General features: G+C 38.1%; 1 protein-coding gene across 1 annotated transcript in view; it reads right to left on the bottom strand.

Moving 5' to 3' along the window:
* Positions 1-8,547: 8,547 nt before the first annotated feature.
* SNX4 (sorting nexin 4) overlaps positions 8,548-11,095 on the bottom strand; it is a 56,257-nt gene continuing 53,709 nt past the window's right edge. The window contains exons 13-14 of the mRNA XM_019723690.3: positions 10,291-10,405; positions 8,548-9,739 (exon numbers count right to left, since the gene is read on the bottom strand). Coding sequence (XP_019579249.2) covers positions 9,692-9,739; positions 10,291-10,405 — 163 coding nt within the window. The 3' untranslated portion in view covers positions 8,548-9,691. The remainder of the gene's footprint in view (positions 9,740-10,290; positions 10,406-11,095) is intronic.

Raw genomic sequence — 11,095 nt, 5'->3', positions numbered from 1 at the left:
AAGGTTAATTGAGCAGTTCTTTAGCAGAGAAGACTCTCTTCTATTGACTTTCCAGGGCTGCTTCAAGGTGGAAGGAAGCAGAGGTGGGAAGCCCTGAGTCTTTGCTGAGCCATGGACCAGGAATTCGACCTCACAAGGGGCTGCCGCAGGATGTAAACAATAGGGCCAGCATTCTTAGGTCCTCCCCACCTCAGGAACACAACACAAGGCTAACACTGCTGTTTTTTTCAGGCTTGACCAACATTTTTGATGTGCTAATAAGTCCTAATGGAAGGCAATCGTGTGTGTGTGTCCATAGATCTACCAAGACTCCCCCAGACCTGCAGAGCTGTACATCCGACTCCCTGCTGGTCACCTCCACCTGGATGTCCTCATGCACACCAGGCTCAACATGTCCTCAAGTGAACTCTTAGTCACACCATTGACTTGGGGCCATATTGTGAAGGCCTTCAACTTTCATGAGCTCCATTTGTACCGATCATGTCTGGAAGGAAAGGTTTGGGATGTGTCATTTATAACCAAACTGCATGGGTGGACATTGCCTCTGTCCTTAGAATGAGGTGTTTCAACTTGGTTGCTCATTGGAACCACCTGGGACATTTTTGGAAAATGCAGATTTCCAGGCCTTGCGCAAAACTCCATGAATAAGAATCCCACGAATTTTAACTATTTTTTTTCAATCCTGAATCCCATTAATGGTATCAGTGAAAATCAATTGTGCTAATTAACAAGTCATAAATTCCATCACTGAAAATTAATTTCTCACACTCATTATACTTAGTAGGGAAAGACCAGGGATTGATTTTTAGGGAACAAATGCCTTGGCCCTTATTACCACCCAGAAAATACATCTACTGGCTCAGTCCTCTCCACCATTCACTTAAAATTTAGCAACTCTGGGAAGCACTGTCCACGTAATGCCTCCAGATGGAATCTTCCCTTCATTCTGCCTCTCTGGGCATCAAGTGCCTGGTTGCATAGTATTAATTTGTTCTCACAATTCTGTCCTTTTGGAGAAACTCTCAAATCACTTTCTCTATTTCTCTCCCCCCCACCCCACACACCCCAAATTGGAAGCTCAGGAGCAGGGAAAGGAAGGCCAACGCAGCCAGGACAGGGGCTGAAAGGTGCCGATGTCCATGTTGGCCCACACCAGCTCTCAGGGGGCTCAAATTCTGCCCCTTGGCCTGGGGAAGGCCCTGAGTTTCCTGCCTAAGACTTAGTTCTCCTGACAAGAATCTGTCATTTTGGAGTCTCAATGCGCTGCTGGTCACCTTTCTATACTTTCAATAGCTTTTCCCTTTGAACAAACAAAATACAGTTATGCTTCCCTTGTGGAGGGGGTAAGATGAAGGCAATTGTAAATGGTAGGTCATTGCCAAATTACTTTAAAATCGGCATGAGAATGTCATTAGACATGCATGTGCTGGAATACACCGCCCCTCCCTCAGTTACCTACACTGTCCCCACTCTCAATCCCCTTTTGACCAATGCCAGGGCAGGAGGCTCAGCCAGTCACTGCAACTAGAGCATGAAGTTCACTCAACATTATTGGCAATACACTCTGGACAACTTTATGTAGGGCATAAAACTTAAAAATCCCCACCAAATGTATCTTACTCCTATGAGCATAAAGACAAGGATATTCATTGTATCATCATCACACCTGGAAGCCACACTCATTTCCAATAGGAGGCTAATTAACTTAAAAAACATTCTAATGTTTTATTAAAATGTCAAGTATGAATTTCACAATCTAAAAGAGATTTGGATGTCCTTTGTCACTTAGGGTTATACTACCACGGGGCCTTTGATTTGGCCTCTTTTACTTCCCTGAGTGAAGATGGGGGAACGGAACTTGGCTTTCCTTTGCCTTTATGGGCTTATTGTTAAAAACTGCTATTTTTCTCCTCTTCTAAATATTAGGAGAAAGAAGCCATTATTTTTACATTTTTATTACATACATTTTGAATTTGCTATTACCTCACACTACTTGTCCTTTCTCCATCCTGTCATATATAAGGAGCACTGCATTTGCTTACCAAGCAGCATTTCTAACATGCAGGCAGCGAGTTGCACTGTGGTTATTAGAAACCATCACTTTATGAAACTACCTATTAATAAGCGGAGGGGGCAGATGTGGACACTGCCCTTTCATTCCAGTATGCTGTAGCCACATTTTGCTGATAACCTAATTCCTGATATTTATTTGTTTTAATCTTCTCTCTTTAATTTCTTTAAAATTTTATCAGGAGCCACTTTTAGAAATGTGTGCTTTTATCACTTTTATTAAAATGTGTGCTTTTATTCATTTCCAGTGTATTCCACTGTCTAGGATATGTGCCAACTTTGATAAAGTTCCTACTGGGCCATATTGTTTGAGGTTACTGATTCATTTTTCTTTTGGTACCAAAGTAGTTTGGTATATAGTGATATCTTTTTTTTTTTTCCCCCTAGGACTTTTTTTTTTTTTTCCCCCAAGTCAAGTTGTCCTTTCAATCTTAGTTGTGGAGGGTGCCGTTCAGCTTCAAGTTGTTGTTGTTTCAGTCTTAGTTGTGGAGGTTTCAGCTTGCCGTTGCTAGTTGTAGGGGGTGCAGCCCATCATCCCTTGCAGGAGTCGAACCGGCAACCTTGTGGTTGAGAGGACGCGTTCCAACCAACTGAGCCATCTGCAAACTCAGCGGCAGCTCAGCTCAAGGTGCCATGTTCAATCTTAGTTGCAGGGGGCGCTGCCCACCATCCCTTGCGGGACTCGAGGAATTGAACTGGCAACCTCGTGGTTGAGAGCCCACCGGCCCATGTGGGAATCGAACCGGCAGCCTTCGGAGTTAGGAGCACGGAGCTCCAACCGCCTGAGCCACCGGGCCGGCCCTATAGTGATATCTTTTGACAAATATTATTCCTACCCTCTGCAGGTATGGGGGTGTTCTTTTGGTAGATTATCTTTCTTTGGATAATTATTTCCTATCTACACTTTAAAAAAAATTAGTCTTTTACTACACAATACATAATGGTGCAAAAATTTCAACAGTACCAAAATAAAGTAAAAAAGAGGCTGCTACTCCAACCATCAATCTACACCCTAAACGTAACCATTGTGAATCACTTACTTAGTATCTTATATTTCCAAAGCATACACAAACATGCAGACATAATTAACCTTCTTTTTATTAAAAAATAAAACTGGTTCATGCAATACATACTGTTCTGCTATTTGCATTATTTGCTTTCTCTACAGATGACATGTTTTAAAGTCAATTCACTTACTTTTACCGTGTTTCCCTGAAAATAAGACCTAGCCAGACAATTAGCTCCAATGTGTCTTTTGGAGCAAAAATTAATATAATACCCGATCTTATTTTACTATAAGACCGGGTCTTATATAATTAATAAAATAAGATAAAATAAAATAAATAAAACTAAATATAATACCAGGTCTTATTTTACTATAAGACTGGGTCTTATATTAATTTTTGCTCCAAAAGACGCATTAGAACTAATTGTCCAGCTAGGTCTTATTTTCGGGGAAACAGGGTTATTTTTTAAACCAGTTATTGATCACATAATTTAAAAATTAAATAGTCCTTAAAGTTTACGTTAAACAGCAGCCCTTTGCCCCACTTGTACCTATTCCCCATTCTTCAATTCCTTCCATTCTTTTCAGTACCTTTTGACATTTATCTTTATATTTCTAAAAATTGTTTCTAGTACCATCTTGATTTATCAAGACATGCCAGATGAGTATTTGGCTCTCTTAACCTTCCAACCAACCACTATAGTTGTTAGCACCATGTCTGGATAAGCACCATGATTGTCATGTTTCCATTATTATAATTAAGTAGATACTGTTAACTGCAGCGCCATGTAGTATATTCCGATTCTCTTCTTACTAAACATTTTTCTCCAGAATATTCCACATTTGTCGAATCTATATATAAGCTTACAATTCTAACTTTTTCCCAGGTGACCTTCCTCCTGGAGGACTCCGTCTCTGGCTCCACTCTGGACAGTGCTTTCCTGAGACTCCTTTTCACCTCTCTCTTATGTTGGATCTCCTGTTTTCTGTACCCCCATGTCTTCCTGATTTTCGGTCTATACTCCTATTCAGATGAACCAAATCCTCCGGTGGTATCCTTGAGAAAGGATGCATAGGAAGAGAATTTTGAGAGACTGCGTATCCAAAAATGTCTATTCTCCCTCACTTGATTGACAGTTTGACTGTCAGGTTGGAAATCATTTTTCTCCAGAGTTCTGAAGGCATTACGCTCTTCTCTTTGGCATCTAAGAAAGTTTGCTATTGAGAAGGCTGATGCTGTTCTTTGTATATTAACTGATCTGAAATTTCGTGGTAATATGGAGTGGTGGTCTCTTAAGCATGTGGAGAAAGGGTCAGGACCTGGGCATCTAATTGCTCTTGGTACAGACTTTTACCCAACCCCCACCGTCACCCCCACCCTTTTAACCCCACACCCATTCGGTCTTACCAGTATAACCATTTCCTCTATTTCCTGAGTCTTTCTGGGATTCCATTGTGCAAATTAGCTTGCTTCTCATTAGTAGCCCCAGCTATAGGTATGTAAATCTCAGCTGCCACCATTTTGCTAAGTCAATTAGCACTCCTCCACCTTTTTATCTTCCAAAATTTTGTGAACATTTCTTGTACACAGTTGTCTCATCTTCTGATCTCTTTGTCCTTAATAGTGCTTAAAAAAAATTCCTTACTGTCATTTAGAGGAATTTTGAGAAGGCACAAAGATAAACCCATGTCTAAATCACTGTATTTAACAGAAAGCCTCATTAATAATTTGTTATTACCATATTTCAGTCTTAATTTCTGCATTACTATTGTCCCTCTACTACTCATCTTTACCATTAAGGCTTTGCATAGTTTTAAATTTTGCTTTTGATATAAACTTAACTTGGAATTGTACTAGGATATTGGCATTATCTAATTTTCCTTTATTTTTTTTTGTTTTTTGTATATATAACTGCTAAATTTTTGCATATTTGCTAAATATCTATATCTAACTGAATCTTGGTTTGGCCAGGCCATATATACAGATATTCATCTATATACACATATATAGATACATATACGTAAATATCTGTCTGTATGTTTCTATATCTACAAGAGGGTGCCAAAAATATGTATACACATTTTAAAAAAGGAAAACTGTTAAGATTGTAGTAATATATACCAATAACAAAAGATGAATACAAGTCACATTTGACTTCTGCAATTACAAGAGGTGCTCAAAGTGGTTACCATCAGCATAATTTTAATACTTTTTTCCTTTCTTAAAATGTGTATACATTTTTTGGCACCCTCTCTCTATATTATAATCTATAGATCTATATAGATAGATCTATAGATAGATGATAGATAGATACCGTAGATAGATAGATAGATCTTTCGCACCTCGCTACTCAGTGTGACCGGTAGCATTGGCAGTATGACATTATATGGTAGTTTGTTAGAAATGCAGACTCCCAGGCTCCAGTCCAATCTACTGAATCAGAATCTGTGTTTTAACTAGCTCCCCGATTCACAAGCACACTGAAGTTGGTTAATTAGTCTAGTAGTCACCACAACCTGCCTCACTCTCATGTTTCCTCTTCCTGCTTCCATTCCCAGTAGTACCCAAGACATTTTCTTTTCAAATATCTTGCAATTTGAGCATCATTAGTTACTTTTTCTATCCCCACTCCCCCCATGGGTTTGTCTCAGAGGCTGTCCTCCAGGTCTCTGACACGTAAAGACCCTGCTCATCCAAAAGGGAAAAGTCCTGAAAACTTCAGGCTCTGGAGCCATGTTACTTGAGTTCAAATTCTGGCTCTCCCAGTCACTAGCTGTAGGACCTCGGGCAAGCCACATCTCTGCACTGTGCCTCAGTTCCGGCTTCAGCAGTAATCATTCGATGCATGTTAGCTACCGTGTTTCCCCGAAAATAAGACCGAGTCTTATATTAAGGTTTGCTCCAAAAGACGCATTAGGGCTTATATTCAGGGGATGTCCTCCTGAAAAATCATGCTAGGGCTGATTTTCTGGTTAGATCTTATTTTCGGGGAAATACAGTATATCCTCTGAAATGAGTTAGCAACTGAGTATTAAGGAATTTCTCCTTGTCTTCTGCTGAACGGTGCTTCTATCACACAGGTACGTGAAAGGGATATTGTATTCATTTGCGCTTTTGCTAATGAATTGACTAGTTCCACCTTCACCTGGGGATGGATTTTATAACGATGTGCTGAATCAAAAGATTCCCCAAACCTTCTGTACCTGGAGTGCCCACCTAGTGAACATACTCTCTGTTACAGCTTGAAGCATAGACCATCCACCTGCTTCAGGGGTTAATAAATATTCTGAGAAAAAGGCTTAGGAATGAGCACAGGGAACAATGGGGGAGGGAATAGTTGGAGACAAGCTGGGGTGAAAGCTGGAGGAGCTTCAGCATCGGTGGGAGGAGAGGGGGAAATGGGGACACATATGTCTAGTGGGCAGTTGTCTAATGATGGACTTAACTTTCCTAACATTAGTATGATGTTAGCTGTAGGTTTTCCATAGATGCCCTTTATCAGACTAAGTTTACTTCCACTCCTAGTTTGCTGAGCTTTAAATCATAAATCAAGTGTTGTCAAATGCTTTCTCTGCATGTATTGAAATGATCTGAGGTTCTTCCTTTATTGTTAATATGGTGGATTATAGTAATTGACTTTTAATTGTTAAATCAACCTTGCATTCTGATATAAATTACTTGCTTCGAACACATTTATCCCATTGTTCTTGCCACTTTCTGAAGCAGTTCTGGAAGTCTTCTTTTGTGAATGTCCTTAGTTGCGCTGTCATGGCTGCCTTGATGTCCTGAATCGATTCAAAATGTCTGCTTTTCATGGTCATTTTGACTTTGGGGAAGAGTCAGAAGTTGCAATGGTGCCAGATTTGGTGAATAAAACGGATGAGGACAACCGTAATGTTTTGACAGAAATTGCCGTATAAGAAGCAGGGTGTCACATGGAGCCTTTCCGTTGTGATCACAAAATACAGTGAATGCTGTTGCCAAGTGCCATCCAACGGAAAGGCAGGGATCTTCAATACAGGAAGCAGCACATCGAACCGTTGTCACAGTGTGTGACAAGTTTCGACTTGTTTGGTGCAGTCAGTTGGGTGTGAGCTACGGTTGAGAGATGTGTTTTAAAATGTGCCATAAATCAGGGCCGGCCCGGTGGCTCAAGCAATTAGAGCTCCATGCTCCTAACTCCGAAGGCTGCCGGTTCGATTCCCACATGGGCCAGTGGGCTCTCAACCACAAGGTTGCCAGTTCGATTGCTCGAAATTGAACACGGCACCTTGAGCTGAGCTGCTGCTGAGCTCCTGGATGGCTCAGTTGGTTGGAATGCGTCCTTTCAACCACAAGGTTGCCGGTTCGACTCCTGCAAGGGATGGTGGGCTGTACCCCTGCAACTAGAAAATGGCAACTGGACCTGGAGATGAGCTGGGCCCTCCACAACTAAGATTGAAAGGACAACAACTTGACTTGGAAAAAAGGCCTGGAAGTACACACTCTTCCCCAATAAAGTCCTGTTCCCCTTCCCCAATTAAAAAAAAAAAAAAAAATGTGCCATAAATCATGGATCATGAACAATGCATTTACATGAAATTTTCCTTCAATTTCTGTCAAACAAAAACATTACAGTGTGTCCTCACCTACCTTGTTTACCTGATCTGGCAACGTGCGACTTCTGGCTCTTCCCCAAAGGTAAAATGATTCAGGACATCAAGGCAGCCACAAGAGTGCAACTAAAGATACTCACGAAAGAGGACTTCCAGAACCGCTTCAGAAAGTGGCAAGAATGATGGGATAAGTGTGTTCGAAGTGAGGGGGAGTATTTTGAGGGGGATTAATGGCAATGTGCCTTTTACTGTAATAACTTTTTTTAAACATTCACTGTAGTTTTTGATCACACCTCATAACCGAAATTGTTTCCATCATAAAATTCCTTTAAGAGTTTAAAAGGAACAATTGTGCTATGAAATGAATTTTTCAAAATCAACCCAAGTCAAGATATTCCTAGTTAAATATACATACAACCAAGTGAATACCTGTATATTTTAGAGAAGATAATAACATATTTTTCTGAATTCACCTTTGAAAACAGGTAACAATGGCCTTCTCAAATTAACTCAGCTAGCAGAAAAAAAAATCTAATACATTTTACATTTAGCATAAGGTAAATTTGGGAAAGAAGGCTTTTGATTTTTAAATGCCAAATGGAAAGCTATTTTAATTCACGAGTCAAGAGATGATACAACTCAATGGCAATGAAATGTATATTTATACAGATTACTTTTGCTTCTAACAATTTTTTCTTTAAAAAAGTAAAATTTAGAAAAATCGTATCTCATTTCAGCATCGTATTTTTTTAAAACCCAATATTTTGGCATAAGGCAAATTTACACAAACATTTCAAAACATAATAGGGTATGTATTATTTTCTCAAAGGTACTAATATGTATAAATCACTTTGTTAAAAATAAGAGAAATCATATGAAAATCAGCACAATTCCTCATTTATTTATTGTATAAGTTTGGCAAACAGCACAAAAATCCAGCAACATTTTAAACATGTAAAAAAGTCAAATGCTAAACAGTATGGAGAATTTTTTTTTTTTTTTTACATAATCAGTAATAATGAGCACATGTAAGATTATGCAAAGCTAGCAAAATGAGGGCGCTTGGCATCTGAACATATACCACAAAAACACACACCAAAAAACAATATAACTTATCTTTACAAAAATTACAGCCAAGCAATAGAAAAGAAGGATGTTAATAATGAAGATACTAACACATATGTTCACTACATATATCTTATACATTGAAATGCTACATCTTATACCCTGAAATGCCATGTGTAGCGAGCCAAGCGGACTAAATTTAGGCTCAACAGAGGTTAAGAATTATTTGGGAAGAATTTAATGCTTATATGTAACACACTCAATTAAAACTTTCCATATAGCAATTCCTAGATCATAACAATGTACTCCATTATGCATCTGAGAAGTCGAGTTTTCTTTGTTGGCAGTATAAAATTTCTGACCAGTATCAAAATTCTGGTAAAACACAAATTGAAGGCATTTTCTAGTGTATGCAAACGTTACAGGGGGCATCAATGAATGTGGGAGAAAATCTCAGATTTCACACTAAGTTTCTGCTGAGCTTTGTCAAACCAAACAGCTCAACAATAAGGCAAGAAAAAATAACCCCCTACGATAGATTAGTGGGTCTTACCAAGTAAAGATAGGAATTCAATCTTAGGAAAAAACTCCCTACACAAACAGATCTGAAAGAGCTGGCATTGAGATGAACATCTAGAAACCACCTAACATCTTGACATTCATTCAGTTATTGGTTCAGAAGCCTGACAAACAAGCTGTTGGTATATTTTATCATATTAAGTTTTTGGAATCAGCACCAGTCCCCAAAACCTCAAATTATAGTATTTCATCTTCATTAAAATACATCCTTTTGTGCTATATTAACACAACTACAATCAAATTAAAGAAAGCTGAATTTACTCAACTTACGTATTTTTGTGTATACTGGGTAGCAATTTAAATTTGTTTGTTTGTTTGTTTACTTGTGCTTCTGTTTTGGGGCACTTTGATTGAAAAGAAATTCATTTCACAAGATTACATCTTGCTAAAGCATTCCTTAGCATTGGTCCAAACTTGAATTCCCTTAAAAAAAAAAAAAAAAAAGGAGGTTTAAAATGTGATTTTGGAAGGATTATGAAAGCTGAAGTATTTGTCTTGCTAGTATACTAAGTTTTATGTTGGTATCTTCTACATATATCAGCTACGTGAAGGATTTACTCTGACAACAAACCATATCATAACCTCATTTTCCCAAAATAATCTTTAAGCTATTTTTCAATCAAAGTAGCCATCATCGTTAGCAATGGTATTTGACTGCTCTGACCAAGAACATCATATAATCAAAGTAATGTTGTTAGTATGTATTTTCAATACAAGTGATAAGTGGGGCGCACAAATTTGGAACTTTAGATGAGTGGAGACTCAACTGGAGACTCAAACTGCTATTGTGGTTATGACATTTCTTTCAAAATTAAGTGGAGATATTGGGAAATATTCTGGAAGGGGAGAAGAATGGGCTTTAAAAATGAAAATGATAAATAATTTGGTCCAAATGGAAGAAATTAGTTTTGAAGAAATTTGTAAGATATAAGACTTTTGTATATTCTTATATCTTCACTGAGATCAAATCCTACCTTTTTGCACATGCTGATCTGCATGACTGCATAGCTTATAAGGGCCTCCTTTAAGTCATGATTCTTTTGTTCTTTGAAGCGTTCAATATCGGCCCAAGCATTTTTCACAAATTCTCTGAAATAAAAGATATAGTCATTATTATTAATATTTAAATTAAGTAAACTATCTTTTATAAATTGAAATAACCAGTTCTCATTTGAGTTGGTTTGTATTTATCTATATAGAGGAAAAAGCTATTGATTGTATAAGATCTATTTTTCTTCCTAAAAATGACAGGAGAAAAAGCAGTCAAATATTCTTCTACATTTTGATAATCTATATTTTTGCCACAAGAATTTCAGCTTCAAATTATTCCTATAAAACAGATGTAGATGGTTCCTTGAACCAGCTCACAAGCCTAACAGATGCCACATGAAGTTGCCTTTCTGGGGTCACTGGAAAATAGATGCTCTTTTTGACAAGATGGATGTATTATGTATCATATTCATCATGTACTTCCTTTAAATGACAACTAGAGTTTTAAAAATTCCGACAGGTATTTGTCTTTTTAACTCTCTTCATTAACGGTTACTTTGATTTATTTGATGCCAACAGTTCTGAAAATTAACAAAACCACCTCCAAACCAATGATACACTCTTTGTCTGCCTTGGTCTACTCACTGTCAGATGAAAACAATAAGGAAAATGAAACAGTGATGGCAGATCTTTGAGAATTGAATTTCTAGAAATATTTATGGAATAATTACATGCCTAGCCTTTACAAGGTGTTGGGGCATAAAGATGAAAAAGACACAGTCACTGACT

The sequence above is a fragment of the Rhinolophus sinicus genome, chromosome 17 (assembly GCF_057876585.1).
Source record: "Rhinolophus sinicus isolate RSI-liver-muscle chromosome 17, RSI-T2T, whole genome shotgun sequence".
NCBI lineage: Eukaryota > Metazoa > Chordata > Mammalia > Chiroptera > Rhinolophidae > Rhinolophus > Rhinolophus sinicus.
Note: the sequence above shows the minus strand (reverse complement) of the source record. Positions and strands in the feature narration are given on the sequence as shown.